The sequence below is a fragment of the Esox lucius genome, chromosome 4 (genome assembly GCF_011004845.1).
Source record: "Esox lucius isolate fEsoLuc1 chromosome 4, fEsoLuc1.pri, whole genome shotgun sequence".
NCBI classification, from domain to species: domain Eukaryota; kingdom Metazoa; phylum Chordata; class Actinopteri; order Esociformes; family Esocidae; genus Esox; species Esox lucius.
Window position 1 is genome coordinate 29,733,465 of NC_047572.1, and position 18,500 is coordinate 29,751,964.

Sequence of the window (18,500 nt, forward strand, 5' to 3'; positions counted from 1 at the left end):
GATGAAGGAAGCACAGCAAAAGCCTTTACTTATTAAGCAATAGGGCATGAGAAGGTGCGATTTATGGCCAATATACCTCGGTTAATGGCGGTACATGTTTACGCAGCAATACAGAATGCTTGGATACAGACCTTTTACATGGTATATCAGCTGTATATTACAAACCCAGATGATTGCGTCTAGAAACAAGTTAACAAGGTTTACCACATTTAGCTTAGTAAGTTACAAGGGCTCCATCTAGTGGACGTTTTACTTTTTGACTTTTATTTTGGAAACACATTTTTTCTTTCGGAAACTCCTCCCACTTCTAAGACGTTCGTCCTCTTTTTCGTCTGACTTGAATTGTCTTTTCATAACTATCAACTTATTGGTGATTTAATCATGTCTTTGGAGGTTGAATCCGCAGAGTAAGTTGTCTAACTTTTCATATTTGCAAAAGGAAATTGTTTTATGACTTATTTTTGTATTATGATTCACGTGGCTCTAAACTCGTTTGAGGCCTAGTACCAGAATCTGCAAGCAGCATTATCCATCGTCCGCTAAGCTAACGAAGCTAGCAAGCCTGTTTCATTAGCAAGCGTTGTATTTTTACCATGATTGCCGCGCTAGTATTTCAGGCATATAACTAATGTTTGTGTAGAACCACTAACGTTCCTATACATTTGCCGATTGCTTTAACTATTGTACATCGCTAGCCAAACCACCCAGCTGGCTCGCTAGCTAGCGTTAGCCTGTGACCGAGTCGGATAACCAGACTGAGTCTGTCTTGTATGAAACGTTTACACACCTTGATGGACTCTAACTTGATTTTGCAGCGTGATTCGTCTGATAATGCAGTACTTGAAAGAGAACAATCTGCACCGGACATTGACCACCCTACAGGAAGAGACCACTGTGTCTTTGAACACAGTGGACAGTATCGAGAGTTTCGTGGCAGACATCAACAGTGGCCATTGGGACACCGTGCTACAAGCTATCCAGTCACTCAAGCTCCCTGATAAGACTTTGATAGACTTGTATGAACAGGTGAGTCCACCTTCACGAGCCGTGCTGATGTGTTACATTTGAAAATGGTGTACACCAGAACTGTATTTCCCGTCTAACTCTACTCTGGAAACAGTTTTAATAGTCCATTCCAACAAAATCCTAACAATTCAATAGAAGACGTGAAAAAATACATTTAAAATGAGCCAATAAAAAGGGCCTACTTGACTACTAGTACTGAGACTGTTCGGGGGTACTTGGTAGTGGATGGGTTTCGGGTCTCTGGGGTGGGTTGTATAATGTAAATCCCTTTCCTGTAAGATGGATGGTTAATAGGTTTTTGCGTGCCTCCCCAGGTGGTGTTGGAGCTCATTGAGTTGAGAGAGTTGGGAGCGGCCAGGTCTCTGCTAAGGCAAACAGACCCCATGATCATGCTGAAGCAGACCCAACCAGAGAGATACATCCACCTGGAGAACCTGCTGGCTCGATCCTACTTCGACCCCAGAGAGGTGGGTGGACTACATTACACTAGGCGAGACTTACCGTTTCCCTGATAATGTTAAAATCAATAGCTCCTTACGCGTTTGTTTGCTCACTCACTTCAATATGTTATTTGTTTTAATGTGTAGATTTATTGTTAATATATTTATTTGTTGTGATATGACTAAGACGTACAAATTATTCCTTATACACACACACCGTCTCACAGCTTGGTTCAGATCATATAAATGGAGAGATTTTGCTAAACTGGGACATTTGAAAACAGCCCACGCGTTGCATCTACCAAGCAAACAAATCCCGATCTGAAATTGATTTGCTTGTTCTATCATAGTCAAAAGGGCTCACAGATTAATAGTTTGCATCGTGGTATGGGAGTTGTGGCTTGGGGTGGTCTAGCTGTCTTAACCACCACAGTACCAATGTACCGCTGTAGTGTGGGGTTGGCCTCTCGGATGCCGTCATGGTTTTTCGTCATGTTCTTCTGTGGCTGTGTGGTGTCTCTCCTCCAGGCGTACCCGGACGGCAGCAGTAAGGAGAAGCGACGCGTGGCCATCGCCCAGGCCCTGGCCGGAGAGGTCAGCGTGGTGCCCCCTTCACGTCTCATGGCCCTGTTGGGGCAGGTGGGTGACCTGTTCCCGTGTCCCGGGGCAACCATCTCTCTACTTTAACTCAGCACTGTGTCATTTATGACCATGCTAATGTTGTGTAGGGGCTTGGTGTGACATCTTATATTCCATAGGACTGGTATATATCGCAGGTTACGCTTAATTCAGGAATGGCCCTGAAATATCAGTGCTCTTCATCAAGGAACGTTTTGAATTGGTGTTTGGGTGACTGGAATTAAAATGGAATTGACCCTAAACATTGGTATTTTAAACACCATATTTTTACCACATCTCTCTCTCTCTCTCAGTCTCTAAAGTGGCAGCAGCACCAGGGTCTCCTGCCACCTGGCATGACCATCGATCTGTTCAGGGGCAAGGCAGCGGTGAAGGATGTGGAGGAGGAGCGCTTCCCAACGCAGCTGGCCCGACACATCAAGGTATTCCCGGCTGAGGGATTGGCCCTGGGTTTGTCATATGAGATGCTTCATGTTGGCCAGAGCTTTCATGCAGCACAGGCTCCTGTGTCTCAATGGTACTGGATTGGTTATGTTTTTGGTAATGTTTTTGTAATTTTTTTACTGCATGAATACCTTTTAATGTATGATAAAATCAACTAGGACACTAGCATTTTGGTATTTTGTGAATTTGTTAGGCATTTTACAGCATTGTTTGAGCTAGTCGCATATGCCATAACATCGGCAAATCTGGGAACGTAACCGGTAAAGGATTATTTGATTTTGAAGGAGTGCTACTCATGTCTTATAATGTTGAAATGTTATTCTCACTAGTTTGGTCAGAAGTCCCACGTGGAGTGTTCCCGCTTCTCTCCTGATGGTCAGTACTTGGTCACAGGGTCAGTCGATGGTTTCATCGAGGTCTGGAACTTCACCACCGGCAAAATCCGAAAGGTGTGCGTGACCCTCGGATTTGGGAAATATACTGAATTTCTAATGTCTTTTTTAATGCTTCCTCCTTTTAAACGTCGATCTAATGTGTGTGTGTGTGTGTGTGTGTGTGTGTGTGTGTGCGGGTGCGGGTGCGGGCTGTGGTTGGTGTGAAATAGGATCTGAAGTACCAGGCGCAGGACAACTTCATGATGATGGACGACGCGGTCCTGTGTATGTGCTTCAGCAGGGACACAGAGATGTTAGCCACGGGGGCACAGGATGGCAAAATAAAGGTCCGTACTGTCACTGTGGTTCTGACACTGATACCGTGGGCTGCTCACGGTTCACACTCCGTTCCCCCGGTCTGAGTGGACTCTCACCACCTTGTTTGTCGCCCACTAGGTGTGGAAGATCCAGAGTGGCCAGTGCTTGAGGCGCTTTGAGCGAGCCCACAGTAAAGGGGTGACCTGTCTCAGTTTCTGCAAGGACAGCAGCCAGCTTCTGAGCGCTTCCTTCGACCAGACAATAAGGTAACCCTCTTTTTACTCTGACTTTTATTCTGTTAAGTAGTGGTCCCCAGTGATGAACCATGCCTTGTTTTGTTTTGTCGGCGTTACACAGGGTTCACGGGCTGAAGTCGGGCAAGTCGCTGAAAGAGTTCAGAGGCCACTCGTCGTTTGTTAACGAGGCGACGTTCACACCGGACGGCCACCACATCATCAGCGCTTCCTCTGACGGGACGGTGAAGGTACGAGCCCTCCCTGACAGCCGCTAGGAGCCAGGGGGGGTGGGGGGGTGGGGGGGTGGGGTGTCTTGCCGGCATTTGGGTGTTAACTCTGTGTGGTGCTCTTTGCCAGGTGTGGAACATGAAAACCACGGAATGCACCAACACCTTCAAGTCCCTCGGCACCTCAGCCGGCACCGACATCACGGTCAACAACGTCGTCCTGCTGCCCAAGAATCCGGAGCATTTTGTAGTGTGCAACCGTTCCAACACGGTGGTCATCATGAACATGCAGGGACAGGTCAGTGCTCGTCGGGGCCCTCCTAATATCACCCCCCCCCCCCCCCCCGTCGTCGTCGTCGTCCCCGTGTGGTTCTCCTACTGACGCGTCCTCCCTCTCCCCCCCCCAGATCGTGAGGAGTTTCAGCTCTGGTAAGAGAGAGGGAGGAGACTTTGTGTGCTGTACGTTGTCTCCCCGCGGTGAGTGGATCTACTGTGTCGGGGAGGATTTCGTGCTCTACTGCTTCAGCACGGTGACGGGCAAGCTGGAGAGAACCCTGACGGTACGGTGATGCCATCTTCATGATAACTCTCTGAGTCTCTCTTGCAGTGCTATGCAGATTTTCATGGTTGAATTACTATTTCCTGTAATGATTGTTGACTGGAATGATGGGCATGAGGCCTATTATTCAACTGGGCTGAGATCCTGGCCATCCAAGGCTGATTAACATCCCAGTGCTGCAGCCTAATTCCTTTGTGTGAAATTGTCGGCATCAGAGCTCTTAGCATGCATTTCCAGCACCTTTAGGCCAGGGGTGGTTTCAAACAAAGCTGTTACTGGATGGATAAGTGTCCGCTTGATTGCTTCAATGTAAAATGGTGTACACGTGTGACTGGCTCAAGTTTAAGAACCCCCAAGCCTGATCATTGTGACCTGGTCATGATTGGCCACGCTCTAAAGAAGTGGGCCTCAACTAGGTCGGCCTCTGGACCCACTTCTTGGGTGCCACCCGCCAGTTGAGAAGGCCTGAAGGTTTTCTTTGACTTCTCTCACCATTCCCTCTGGTCTCTCTGTCCCAGGTCCATGAGAAGGATGTGATCGGCATTGCCCACCACCCCCACCAGAACCTCATCGCCACTTACAGCGAGGACGGCCTACTCAAGCTCTGGAAACCATGAGCGTAGCACTGCTTAATCCAGCAAGCCCCTTCCATCGGCATGCCAGCTGCTCTTCCCTTGGGACTGTGCAGTGTTTCCCCTAGGCCTTCATTTAGCCATGGTGGGTAAGGTCTTGTTTAGTTCTGTTAGTCAGAACTAATTGATTTCAGTTGGCTGTCCAGGTCGGGACTCCAAAGAGAGAATCTAAACAAGAGGAAACACTGGGGTATTGGAAGTGCAGACGGGTGTATTTTATTTTAATAACCTTTTTTTTTTTTTTTTTACTTCATGTAAATATTTTTTTATTGCATTTTGTCCAATAACATCTGGTTGGATATTTAGAATTTTGTGTGTCAGCCATGGTGTAGATTTGTTTCACAGCAGAACAGAAAGGGCTGTCATTTGTCTTTGCTGTAAGACTCATTGTGATTTTTCATTTTCTTGTGTCTCCTATCTGACAATATTTTTTCCCCACATGCTTCATGTGCAATGCATGGATTATAGTTATTACACCAAGTGTCAGTGGTAGCCTGGATTTACATTTTACATGGAATATTTGTCTGAGCCATTAAAGATATTTGACCAGGAATATGTGGACAGTGTTTTCTTTAATGAGCGGCCCTGTTATTGAGTGTTAGTGCAGAACTGGATTATCGAACACATAGCATCAAATGGGGTGTATGCCTTGTTTTGAGAATTCAGAATATTCTTTCAGGAGAATCCTTCTGAAAGGTTGTGAGACTCACCATCAAATACACATTTCTAGGTAACAATCTAGGTATTAAAATAAGCTTTTTAGGGTTTAGTTTCACAAGTTGGGCTATAGCTTACAGTTGAGGGGGTTTGGCTTTCTACTGAATACAAACATTTCTTTTGACTGACTTTCTGACTTCTAGAGTTCTACTCTATCAAGTCTTGTCTCAACATTGTATTGTCTTGCTTGTTTCTGCTCCAGTAAATAGCTTTTTTTTTAGGGAAAGTAATACTTCAATATATTTAATTGAACACACTTCAAACCAACTATACTGTACATCAGAATCTTAAGGAATCTATTTCAATTTAATCTGACCACAGGAACCCGGTTCCAATACAGATGCCAATGCCATTTAACAAACTCAAGGCACTTAAAATTGCTGCTTTCTCTCAAAGGCTCTTCCCTTGCAACTCGTCTGTATAGGCTAGACAGAGGTGGTATAATTGTAGATTTGGAAAGTCCAAGATACTGTAACCTATTGAACAATCTTAACTGTGCCTTGGAGCAAGCTAGTCAAATGCCAGGTAGGTTTACCACGTAACTTTTTCAAATTACTTTACAGTGTGCCCGTGGTCAATTAGAAGTTTTATTTTTCGTTTTAACGGTTTTGTGCATGACTATGACGTTATTGATTGTGACGCTTGACGTCATAATGATGACTTGCGGATTCAATTTGTGTTAATGATCAAAGCACGGAGCTTTAAGGGTTTTGCGTGCTTAACCACATATGTATTAACATCATGCAATAAAAAATATGGATATCGACGCTTTTGTGGATCCGATTTTTCCATGTGAGGGTCCTGCAAAAGTCGCCAAATTAATTAGGGTGAACGAAAAAGGGAAAAGCCAGAGGAGAAAAAAGGACTTAAAATCAAACAAAACAACAGATACAGAGAACCCTAAGCCGTCAACGTCTTGTAAACCTTCAACGGAGCCTGGCGAAGAGGAGTCCGATCCACAGGATACGTTGAAGTGCCCCAATGCTGTAGTCTTCGATGTGGGGACCGGATACTTTAAAGCAGGTTTCGCTGGAGCCGGAGCGCCCTCGTGCATTATTCCGAGTGTTTTGGGTCTGGCGCACCCTGGCCAATCAGATTACAAACTCGGCTGTGTTGGGAGCGAAATCCTTAACAAGCTTGACATGTCGCACATCCAGCCGGTGCACAATGGCATAATAACAGAATGGGACGCCGTGGAAAGACTGTGGGAATACGCATTCGAAACTTTACGCGTGCCAAGCGAGGAGTACGCCGTGCTTTTAAGTGACCCGCCTCTTAGTCCGCCCACCAACAGAGAAAAGTTTGCCGAAGTTATGTTCGAGAGATTTAGCACTCCAGCAATATTCATCGAAACCCAATCAGTTCTATCCATGTACTCTTATGGTAGGACAAGTGGACTGGTTTTGGAGTGCGGACACGGATGCTCTTACGCAGTCCCGATTGATGACGGCTACTACATGCCAAGTTGTACCTCACGCGCAGAATACGCGGGGCGAAGCGTTGAACTCTACTTACAGAAGTTACTGCAACAGTCTGAAAAACACGTTTATTGTGACAAATTAGGACAAATGGATGAAATCAAGGTAAATGCGTGTTATGTGGCCCCTGACGTAGACACTGAGTTAAGAAAAAACGACACTGCAATGCAGTACACGCTTCCAGACGGAAATTCTGTCTCGTTGGGAAAGGAGCGATTTCTTTGTCCAGAGGTGCTATTCCAGCCAAGTTTGATTGAGTCCCGCGAGCCAGGTCTACCCGTTTTGGTCATGAACTGTATTAATAAATGTGATATCAACCTTAAGAGTGACATGTTACACAACATCCTAATATGCGGTGGCTCCACAATGTTCAGGGGTTTTCAGGAACGGTTGCGGAGCGAGCTCAACCAGATCGCGCCATTCGGTGAGACCTCTGTCGTGGCATCCGCTGAACGTAAGAATGCAGTGTGGCTCGGAGGTTCGATACTGGCCTCCTTGTCCTCTTTCCAGTCACTCTGGATTGATAAGAAAGACTATGAGGAAAAAGGGCCCCTTTTCATTTATCAAAAATGTTTCTAAAAGCTGCATAGTGAAATGTACCTCTGTGGTTGGCAAATAACCGTAAATAAACTACATTGAAAGATGGACTGATTGCCTTTTAAAGTTATAATTGCCATCCTTGTAGATTTCTACTTGTGCATTGTTTTACACTGCATGTCTTCCCATTTTAAATCAAACGAATATCTGATAAAGGGAACCATTTTCACTCGGAAAAATGTCAAGTTAAAGTCATTCTTTATTAAAGTGGACTAAAACTCCTTCACAATGAGGTGAGAGACTAATACATAACTACAGGAAGTGTTTGGTTGCAGTCACTGTGTCAAATAAGAACATTTGGCTAATAACTGAAATGTAAACGTGATATGTCTTGGTTTGAGATAGGAAAATCTCAAAAAGGGGCAAATGCTTTCTTCTGGCACTGTACCCATTACCCACACTTCATTAGGAGATAAAACAACACTGAGCTCTGTTCATTATCCTGCAGTCATAAAAGACCCAGGACACAGCTTTATTAATTGGCTAAATTTGAAGATGATTGCTTTACAATGTAGAAAAAAGAAAAGGCTACTTCAGAATACTCAGCTTCCACTTAACACCATTTCTCATCTTTGGGGCCGGGGGCATCTCTGACTCTGTGAAAAGCAACAGAATAATATCTATAGATTACTTAGTCAATTCACTAAAAGGGAAAAATAAATATTTGATATGACCATCTGACATCAGTAAAGAAACTATAATTATATTATATTATATATCTAATACTACATTTAAAACTGACCTTGTGTAACCGAGTGTCTTGGCTGCTGAAATGAGGCCATGATGCTGTTGGCGGTGGAGTTTGGACCAGTGACCTGACAAAGAAAACATCAACACATGCAAGATAAATACACCCATTCTTCAGAGCAAGTGTGTAGTGTGTGTGAGAGTGCGCGTGGTCTCCCACCGGGGCCTGGGTCGGTTGAAGTCCTTCCTGCCACACCTCAGGAATGCCCGCCTCAATCAATAGGAGAGCCTCCCCATAGGCCTGCTGCAGCCTCCCTGCCTGTCCGTCAAACTGAAACAGCACCAGGGCCTTCAGCAGGCTGTGCACCTCCTCTGCAGGGGGAAGGGAAAGACACTGTCCATGACCATAGCCTTCCCACACCATCTTAGAAGTATCACTAGGACAAACATGAACGAAACCACTGAAAACTGTTCCACCAGATAACTTTGAGTCTGCTGAGAAATATTGGAAAAATGAATATTACTAGGAGTTTAAGATTTGCCCGACTGGACAAAAAATGGTGGAGGGAAAAATGGCAGAGCAGTAAGAATGTGCTCCACCCACCTCTCATCTTGTCAACACAGTGTATGACCTCTGTCAGTGCGTGTAGCAGAGCCACGTCCTCCAGGGGGCTTCCTTCCTTCAGGCTCAGCTTCTTACGCTCTGCCTTCCGCCGGTTCTTCGACGACCTCCTGAGGGACAGAGGTCAGATTGTATGACAGTGAGACGGCCGATACCTCGCTGCCAAGTCTCAGCAGCGCATTTACCGGCCCAAACTGGGCACCTCGTGTGATTTCAGAGAGATGTTCCCAGGGCTGACTCACGAGGAGATTCGAGAGTTACTGTGGGAGTACTTGGAGCCGGCGTGGCTACCTGTCATCACACTACTGGCCTCAGAGTAGAGCTCTGCCTCTGGGCAGTCTGGGACATCCTCGTCTAGGAAGAGATGGTGAAAAACAGACAGATGGATCAAGGTCGTTTCTCAGAAGCCTAAAACTATTACTAGTTTTACACCAACATTTTCTTTCATTGATTATCTGACCAATCACACATGACTTTAGTTCCGGGTTAACCAAGACTGCGTAAGTAATGTCCTCCTACCGAGTAACTCCAGCCTGGCTTTTTCTTTGAGCTCCCGTACCACAGCCAGACGGGTTTTGTGGCGAATGAACATCGCCTTCTGAGCTTCCAAGAAGGAGGTCTGAGAACTGAACGCTAAAGAGAGAAAACGGTGTTCATAAAGGCAATATGGTGCTAAACATATTACATCGATAACAAATGTATTTTCATTTGCATTTGCCATCATTTGACCTTCCAAGAGAGCTGGTTTGAGGTTTGTTTCAATAATGTCTTGTCTGTTGTACAAATACACCTAGAACAGAGAAAAGAACAGGTCATCTTGTCTTGTTTTGGGAGTTCACAGCGTGTTAATCAGGCTGGTGGCCATCATGTTAACTCACAAGTCGAAGCGCCTCTTCCCAGACTGCACCTGTGATCAGAGCCGAGATGGCCTCCTCACAGTCTTTGGCATACTGCTCCAGCAACACGGCCGCCTCTGTATACCTCCTGAGCTCTATCAGTTTCTCTGAAACGACAGGGAGAAATGTGAAACCAAACGAGACTGAAACACCAGAGAGTCGCGATGGCCGAGCTAAGCACCGGCTGCCGTACCTGCCAAGTCCCTGGCCAGAAGCGCCAGCTGGTCGGGCGGCAGTGGGATCTGCTCGGCCACGCAGAGGGCGTTTCTCCAGCTGGCGCCGCCCACAAAGGCCTGGAGGGCGCGGGCCGCCTCGCCGCATCGCCACAGCAGCAACCCGGCCTGCTCAGGCTGGTGTTGAGCCACTAGGTACTCAGCGTAGGCACAGCTCAGCGCCTGCACAGGGGGTCAGGGGTTGGAGGTCAGCAGTAAGGGACGGCGTGGTTACATGCTTCGGGAAATGCGATGCGTTACCCTGTATTGGGAGCTGTTCGCCGGGTAGAGCCCCAGGGCTTCGCCATACAGCCTCTGGTCCTTCACCAGATTCAGGGCTTCCGTGAAGTGCTCCTCGCCTGGAGTAAAACATCACACCCTGTTTAGCTTATTCACCCTGGATCCACCCAGTCCACTGTTAATTCCCGCGGACACTCACCACACTTGCTGAGGTGATGCAGCGCCTTCCGGTATCTTTTGAGGTGTTTGTCGATGGTGTAGCGCTGGTAGTTTGGCTCCAGGGTCTTCAGCATGTTCAGAAAGGGGAGGTACTCTTTGGGGTCCTTTTAAATGATTTTAGGGAAGGCAAAGAATAATAAATCTGCTTTGACGCACATAAAAGTGTATCAAAGTCGCACGCTTGTCACGCCGTCTTACTGTAAACAAAGAACTATTAGGTTTGTTTAGGGGGCTTCTTCGTTCAGTTCAGTAGTATTCTACTGACACTCACCTTTTGGGACTTCTCTGCCACCATGAGGACCAGGTCAAAGTCATAGGTGCCCAGAGAGTGTTCATACAGTTCATTGACATTGACCAGGAACAGCAGGTATTTCAGGGCCTCCTCTGCACTCACAGCGGTGGCAGCGCTCGGTGGGTTTACTAGACACAGACACAGAGACCTTACACATGCTGCCGGCCATTTTCCTTGGCTCCTGTCAATATCTCCGTCTTTCTTTTTACCTCTTAGCTCATGGACTTTCTGCAGGGCGACCTCTAGTTCTGGAACAGTCTTCTTCACGTGTGTCGTCAAAATAGACAGGCAGTATCTGTGGGCGACAGGGACAGTGGTACAGGATAAATTACATTGTAAACAAAACACATGACCTCAGCACAACACTAGTCGAGGTGCTCAAGAAATTACCAAAATGACACGCTCTTGGCTTTCATTAACAGAAGGTATGACCCGCATAAAAAGGTCACGCATACTTGTGCTGGTCCATAGATTCCATGGTGGAGCGCAACGCGTCGCACACAATGTCCACCTTTTTCCCAGAAGGCCCAGGGGCAGGCTGGACAGGGACAGTAGAGTTCGGTAGACATGGGTACATTGTCGTTGTGGTGTCTTCCTCCCTGAGAAATAAATAATAACCACATAGTAGAAACCAACTAATGCGTTGTTAATGGCTTCGGTCTCCCAGTTGCCAGAAGGCTACAGGTCTTACCGGAGCTCTGTGAGGAACAGGTTGATGTGACTGATAGAGTCCAGCTGTCTCAGGAAGATCTCCACATTCTCCAGAAACACCTTCCAGGATGCAACCACAGGCGATATTATACACTAAACGTCCCAAATCCTTTTGAATTATAAATTGTGCTTTTGGGGAATTTATATGCTTTCCCCAACAAAACCAGTCTCTTCTCAGCAGGACCGGAGACACAACTTCCTGAATCTGGTGCTATTTGCCACCAGGTCACAGGCAGGTCTGGCCTGGAGACTGACCCAGCCGTGGGTTTGCCTACCTTGGGGTTGTGGTCGTACATCAGGTTGAGGTTGATCCGCAGCTTCCTCATGCACTCAAAGGCCTCTCGGAAATTCAGACCGTCCAGCCACTTCCTGACCTGGGCCAATACCAGCGCACGATGGTGAATCGTCTCCAGGTTACCGCGAGGCATCTACACGCACGCACACACACGCACACACACACGCACTATACTCAACATCGTCGTGACCAGGAATGCAGTGCCAAAACCTCGGCTGTAACCGGATTCTGTTATCGGACCTGTAGAACGAGCCTGGTGTCCAGCGGAACCACGGTGACGATTCTGGAGCCCCTCTCCACCCTGCGCAGGGTCTCGTCGTTCTGGTCGTTCTGACCTCCGTCTGAAGCAAGGGCCTCCTGCAGACCTTTGACCGTCAGCGTGCTGAGGCGCAGGCAGCGGCAGGTGTGCGAGTGTGTGGTGAGGAGGAGGAAGTCGTCGTAGACCACGAAGGAGGAAACGTTGGAGGCCACCTGGGGACGAACAAAGGCAGGCAATGACACATGCATGTGTGATGCTGTTCTGTATACAATGTTTCCATGAATGTTCTGTGAATCTGGTGTAACGCGTAACTTTTGAGTATGGTTTTCTTTCCCAAATAAAGTGTGCTGGGATCCACCAAATGAAACCCAGAGACATACCTCAGAGTCCCCAACAAACAGGTGAGATCGCTCTGTAAGTCCAAGCAGACGCTCCTGTTGACATTAGAAAAACGTCCCCGTTATATCACAGACCAGCAGGTAGACACACGATTGGCCAATAGTCGGCTGGATGGAAGCACCAAATGACACTCTCAAGGACATTTACTCTGAGAACAGAATATAGTTGGGGTGTGTGTCTTTGAGAAGAGAATACAGTGGGTCTGGTATGTGTGTCTTTGAGATCAGAACACACTGTGTGTGTCTGTGTGTGTATGTCTAACCTCTTCTATGGTGCAGAGGGCTGTCTGCACACAGAGATCTGGGAAGTTGATTCTGCAGCCAGTTGAGTCCTGCCACTCAACCACACTGGGCTTCAGGGAGTCTAGAGACACACAGACAGGAATAGGTTTGGTTATTCTTTAATTTGATCCATTTAATAGTTTTTTAAAGAACGTTCTTCTCACTTATTGTTTATGGGATTTTTGTCTCCAACCTTTTATTAACAGCGAGAAATAGAGAAAGATGAAGAGGAGACATAGTGGTGAAGACCCAGGAAGAGGAGACATAGTGGTGAAGACCCAGGAAGAGGAGACATAGTGGTGAAGACCCAGGAAGAGGAGACATAGTGGTGAAGACCCAGGAAGAGGAGACATAGTGGTGAAGACCCAGGAAGAGGAGACATAGTGGTGAAGACCCAGGAAGAGGAGACATAGTGGTGAAGACCCAGGAAGAGGAGACATAGTGGTGAAGACCCAGGAAGAGGAGACATAGTGGTGAAGACCCAGGAAGAGGAGACATAGTGGTGAAGACCCAGGAAGAGGAGACATAGTGGTGAAGACCCAGGAAGAGGAGACATAGTGGTGAAGACCCAGGAAGAGGAGACAGTGGTGAAGACCCAGGAAGAGGAGACATAGTGGTGAAGACCCAGGAAGAGGAGACAGTGGTGAAGACCCAGGAACAGGGGAAGACATCGTGGTGAAGGGTAGAGACAGGTATTGAACCTGGTCTATCTGGTAGGGAGCCACATAACATGAATGGAACCAAGAGTGATCCCAGTGGACCACTGATCTGCAGAACAGTTAATAATCAGCTTAACACTACAGACACTGCTGTTAAGACAACAAGCATTGTTCTCATCGGTGGTGGTTATACGGACCCCAGAGGAACCTCCTGATCTGGCCGTTCTCCAGCTGCAGCGCCACCGTGCCCGTCTTGGCGCCGTGACACATGCTGATCACGTGGCCTTCCACCTCCACCAGCGACCTGGGGGGCAAACACACAGTTAAGGGTGCTGTCGCTGTACCTGCACAGCAAAGGGCCAGGTCGTGGTATTCACTCGATTCCCACCTGATCTCCAGGGTGGGCTGGGGGCTCCCGGCCTCCGAGGGTCCCAGGATGAGCAGCCTGGACTGGGATGGGCCCTCCATGGAGACCCCCACCCCCAGGAACACGTCCTCCCTCAGCCACAGCAGCAGACGCAGAGCCAGGGGCGCCTTCTGCTCCACCGCAACCCTGAACGCAACGCAGCTGCAACGTTAGAGGAACATTGGGACGCAATACCACACCAAGGCAAGGGAGTGACTGTCCTGGTCGCACCTGTAAGTGGTCTTTAGCTGAAGGGGTTGAGAGACGGAGCGGAATCCTCCCGCTCTGGGTTCCAACTGGACCTGATCTCCGGTACCTGGACGACAGACAGCAGAAGCAAGGTGGAAAGAACAGAACCGCAGCAGCACAGTGAGGAGCGGAGAGAGGAACAGGAGGTCCAGATAATGTAACAGAGGAGCTAATAAAGATAATGTAACAGCAAAGGTCCTAGAGATAACGTAACAACAGAGGAGGCCATAAAGATGATGTCACAACACAGTAGGTCCTAGAGATAATGTAACAACAGAGTGGAGTTGAAGGGAGAGCCTGATAAGACAGGAAGCGGCAGACCGAAAGCTTCCTAGCCCACCTTGTCCATAGACAGAGATGTGCCCATCGGCCGTGAGCGCTGCCAGCTCATTGGTCCTCTGGGGCTGCCGGAGGAAGGTCACCAGGTTAACAGGAGCAGTTAGTTGGAGGTCGAAGGTTGACATGGGCGGGGGAACCACACACTGCCGAAACGTTGACACCAGCACCTTGTCTACAAACAGAGGCATTTACACACTGGGATGACATCAAAAACGGTCCCAATTCAGAGTTCATTTATAACACTTTTAAAAATGCATTTTCTTTTTTTTTTTTTTTTTTTTTTTTTTTTTTTACTCATGCCCTTTGAAGGGAATTACTCATCTGACTGTCTAGACTGACACACAATTCTGTTGAACTGTTCAAACATCATCTATTTGAGGAAATGTATGCAACGTAGAGGCTTAATGACGTAAAACTAAAGTTACTCACACTGGCTAATGAACTGTTGCAAAAACCACTGTTAACGGAGTACATGTATCTGTGAATCTGAAACAATTGTACTACTATTAAAATATATGGTCTAATGCTGGATGTGTCATTTTGCGCTCTCACGACAAACAGTGAGTGGGCCGTTTTGCGTGACCACAGCGATATGGGTTTGTGCTCTGGGTCATGCTGAAACACAGGAACACGTCATCGTTGGGACCATGACTCACCGCCGTCAATCACGGCCACGCTGGCGTTGTCCTGGCCGTCCTCCCCGTGGCTCCGGTCCGTGCTCCAACCCCAGTCGTAGGTCAGGCTGTTCCAGCCTCGGGTAACCAGGTGCAACCTTAAGGGTCTCTCGGGGTCCCAGCTCACACAGGCCGGGGCCTGCTGGGGGTCGCCACCGAAGCACAGGCTCTGCTTCAGGTACCAGTGATAGTTGCCCACTGTCCACAGCTGAACTGGAGGGGGTGGACACGGCAGAAACAATTGGCCCCAAAGGTTTCATTTTGGATACGACAATGCTAGCTGAAAGTCATCCCAGATAGGTTTAACATATTTAAGTAGGTACTCTGTTTATAACTAAAACAACAACAAATGGACTGAAAGACACTTAGAGGAACCTGTGTGATATGTAAAAGACATGATGGGCGGAATCTTACTGTAGGTGTTGGCCCCGCCCCCGTCTCCAGGCATCATGTCCTCCAGCCACACAGCCAACACTGTTGAATCACTGTTCCACAGCAGCTCCTTGACCTGGAAGAACCACAGAGAGAGAGAGAGATAGGACCAGTTGACCTCTCCAAATACCAACCTTAACGATGCCGTGTTAGAAAGGATGTTCACTTTTGAAAAGCCATATACAAAGTATGAATATGGTTCGGGATACACACACACACACATTCAATCTATTCAGATGTACCTTTTCTTCAGTAAATCAGGCGTTACAATAAGGTGAAAAGGTGAAAAAATTTTGTCTAACTGTGAAAAAGACCTGAGATCCATGTTGAGTGTGGAGCACACGAAACCTACCTTAACCTGTTCTTTGTCAAAGGGCAGGGTGAAGTCACCGTGCAGCAGGCCGTTTTTCTCCATGAACACCACGCTGTGCTTGTTGGGAAGACGCTGCGTAGCTGCTAGCAAGCTACCTGACGGCCTGAAACAGAGCGCTGGTTTTAATCAAGCTAGCATACAGCGCTAAATCGCCTAAACCCCAGCACAAGGTGGCATCTAAGATGAAGGACAGTCCACACATATCTTACTTCCAACACAGTGACTGCTCCAGACCGTTGGTAGTTTCACTTGTAGACTGCAAGAAACACTCCCTGTTCCATACTCTGACCTTTCTGGCGCCTGAAACAACATCCTGATTTAACACCACATACCATATTCATTTTTCTACTATATTCTTGACTCACTCTTTGGAGTTTGCCAACTGACGAAAACCTACGAAATTGACAATTTTCAGGAACAAAAAGAGAAAAAAGAAATGACCATACTCTCTCAATTAACTAACATACACACATGAAACTACAAATACCTATTTTCCATAAATGTATTTTATATACATAGTATATACATATAGTTGACTACATTGAAGGGAGTGTCTGCTGTAATAGAGGTTTTCATCAATGAGCAACGACATGCGATTCCAACATGTCAGAGCCTGTGGAGGGGGGGGGGGGGGTCCTATGTGCGTTCTCACCAGTCTGCAGACAAATGGCACTCACGGCGAAGAGCTGGCCATCTCCTCTCCATGTCACCCTTGGCCGGCGGTCATCCCACGGCAAGGCTGACTGCACCTCCTGTCACGTACGAGAGAGCAGAGGCAGAACCCGTCCTTAAAGTGCTTTGCTGCTCGCCTCAGGATCAAAACGGAATAACCGTCGAGCTGGGTAAGAGCCGAAATGTTTTCCGACTAATACGGAAACATTTCAAATGTAATAATTTGATTTACTATCGTCTTCCTCTGGGCGGCGTGCTTGCCCTCTGAACCATGAAACTGGGTTTCCTTCTTTCCCCAGCCCACTGTAATGAATTTCCCTGAAACACATAAAATACATGGTGGGTCAACCACATCAATAGTGTACATAAGCAAAAAGAGTAACATTATTATTTTCCAACTTTTAGTGATCTGACAGTCCAGCCCTAACCCTACCTTCTCCAAAGTCATCCTGGTGTATTCCAACCTCTGTGATTGGTTCAAAGTCCTTGGTCATCATGATAATGGTGTCTTGACCTGAAAGGTTTTGAAAGAGAGACCAAAAGGAGAGCGGAAAATAGACAATAACTTGTGACGGCTCATGATAGAAGCCATGAATAACTGACAGTAATTAGCTGGATGCGTGTTTGGTATACTGACCAGTGGTAAGACTGACAAGTTCCTGGTCTGGGCTCCAGCTCATAGCTGTCAGGCCAGTGTCCACACTTCCCACACACTCCAGCTGAAATTAGCGCAGGGGTGCGGGCACACACACGTTATGGATAAAGATGTCAACGCAATCTCACGCCTATTTCAGTAAAAAGACCTCCTTCATTTTAATACCTGGTTAGTATTGAGGTTGTACAGAATTACATCACCAGTGGCTGTCGCCACACACACAGACTCCTGGTCTGGTAAATCCTGGATACCGACAACTGTCCCACTTCCATCTTCCGGAAGGTAGCCATCAGCTGTCAAGGACACCTCATTCACCACCTTAGCACGATAAAAAATAGTTTGATTGTGTTAGTGATGTGCTGGAATAAAAAACCCATCGGGTGTCCAGGACCAGGATTGGAGAACGCTGCAGTATTCTTATACTATAAGTTATAGTACCTGGCCAGCTCGTGGGTCCAACTCGGTGACGGAAAATTCTGATGCGATGAGCACGGTCCCCGTGTCCGTCCGAACAGAGATACACTGCGGCGTGCCCGGGCCCTGCAGCTCGGAGCAACGAAGGTTCTTCAGCAACCTCAGGTTCCGCATCGCACCTAACTTATTTAACAAATCACAGATGTTGAGAGGTAAACCTGGTTAGCATTATCATCTCCAGCTAGCAAGCTAGCCGACATGGAAAGATAACAAGACACTTTTAGCCAGTTGTGTGTGTAGAGACAAGCCATGTTATTCAGGGAAAAGTCACATAAATTACTGACACTGTGGAAGACAAGTAACCTACCCTCTAAAAGCTCCAATAATACTGAACTACAAAAGGTACCACAGCGATAACACAACACACATGATGCGGCGCTGTCAGAAAATGATTTCACCTTTCAACCTAGACAAAACTTTTTAAAAATCCGAAGATCCTTTTTACAATGTCTCCCTCTTTCTGTACGGAGGGATATTGCATTGGCAGTGCAAGAAAATAAAAGGTTTTAACTGACACGCGAACGTGAACTACTTGTAGTGAGTACCGAATCTTCCGGATGGATGAACACGATGTTAACCAGCTAAATGTATTTCTTTCTTGACATTAACTGAGCTGTGGATATTTCGCTTTAAATATTGATCAAACTTGTTGGCATGGTAAAAGTAAACCCATAACCTCAACCTCATTCAACACTTGGAACCGACTAACAACCAAAAGCACCAGCCATGAAGAAGGATAGATGTCTGTAGCGACCAAATTAGGTTTA

General features: G+C 47.0%; 3 protein-coding genes across 3 annotated transcripts; 2 read left to right on the forward strand and 1 right to left on the reverse strand.

Moving 5' to 3' along the window:
* Positions 1–280: 280 nt before the first annotated feature.
* On the forward strand, positions 281–5,448 carry smu1a (SMU1 DNA replication regulator and spliceosomal factor a). Its single transcript, XM_010900371.5, has 12 exons — positions 281–407; positions 816–1,026; positions 1,341–1,493; positions 1,995–2,105; positions 2,399–2,527; positions 2,879–2,998; positions 3,154–3,270; positions 3,380–3,507; positions 3,599–3,725; positions 3,835–4,002; positions 4,112–4,264; positions 4,782–5,448. Exons 1-12 carry the CDS (start codon positions 382–384, stop codon positions 4,878–4,880), a joined length of 1,542 nt encoding a protein of 513 aa, XP_010898673.2. The 5' UTR covers positions 281–381; the 3' UTR covers positions 4,881–5,448.
* A 919-nt stretch (positions 5,449–6,367) lies between these two features.
* On the forward strand, positions 6,368–8,004 carry LOC105028476 (actin-like protein 7A). Its single transcript, XM_010901249.3, has one exon. The coding sequence runs from the start codon at positions 6,368–6,370 to the stop codon at positions 7,667–7,669; it is 1,302 nt and encodes a 433-aa protein (XP_010899551.3). The 3' UTR covers positions 7,670–8,004.
* A 112-nt stretch (positions 8,005–8,116) lies between these two features.
* On the reverse strand, positions 8,117–18,404 carry elp1 (elongator complex protein 1). Its single transcript, XM_010900353.4, has 34 exons — positions 18,041–18,404; positions 17,698–17,856; positions 17,425–17,577; positions 17,242–17,323; positions 17,038–17,118; positions 16,837–16,922; positions 16,585–16,684; positions 16,142–16,232; positions 15,912–16,035; positions 15,542–15,635; positions 15,110–15,340; positions 14,455–14,625; positions 14,097–14,181; positions 13,848–14,012; positions 13,657–13,763; positions 12,782–12,882; positions 12,501–12,554; positions 12,102–12,332; positions 11,842–11,994; positions 11,547–11,626; positions 11,311–11,454; positions 11,065–11,150; positions 10,835–10,983; positions 10,544–10,667; positions 10,366–10,463; positions 10,086–10,287; positions 9,875–9,999; positions 9,726–9,786; positions 9,516–9,629; positions 9,239–9,350; positions 8,979–9,106; positions 8,595–8,746; positions 8,430–8,502; positions 8,117–8,283 (listed from the first exon to the last, which is right to left on the reverse strand). The coding sequence occupies exons 2-34, from the start codon at positions 17,845–17,847 to the stop codon at positions 8,216–8,218; spliced, it is 3,975 nt and encodes a 1,324-aa protein (XP_010898655.2). The 5' UTR covers positions 17,848–17,856; positions 18,041–18,404; the 3' UTR covers positions 8,117–8,215.
* Positions 18,405–18,500: the final 96 nt, after the last annotated feature.

Bases quoted from the DNA above. Each gene is read 5' to 3' on its own strand.
- LOC105028476 (XM_010901249.3), top strand. From the start codon at position 6,368: ATGGATATCGACGCTTTTGTGGATCCGATTTTTCCATGTGAGGGTCCT.
- smu1a (XM_010900371.5), top strand. From the start codon at position 382: ATGTCTTTGGAGGTTGAATCCGCAGA. The intron at 1,494-1,994 runs GTGGGTGGACTA...TCTCTCCTCCAG, and splicing joins CCTACTTCGACCCCAGAGAG to GCGTACCCGGACGGCAGCAG. The intron at 3,508-3,598 runs GTAACCCTCTTT...GGCGTTACACAG, and splicing joins TCCTTCGACCAGACAATAAG to GGTTCACGGGCTGAAGTCGG.
- elp1 (XM_010900353.4), bottom strand. From the start codon at position 17,847: ATGCGGAACCTGAGGTTGCTGAAGAACCTTCGTTGCTCCGAGCTGCAG. The intron at 15,636-15,911 runs GTAGGTTTCGTG...TGGTTCTTCCAG, and splicing joins TTGACAAAGAACAGGTTAAG to GTCAAGGAGCTGCTGTGGAA. The intron at 13,764-13,847 runs GTGGGAATCGAG...TTTGCCCCCCAG, and splicing joins CAGCCCACCCTGGAGATCAG to GTCGCTGGTGGAGGTGGAAG.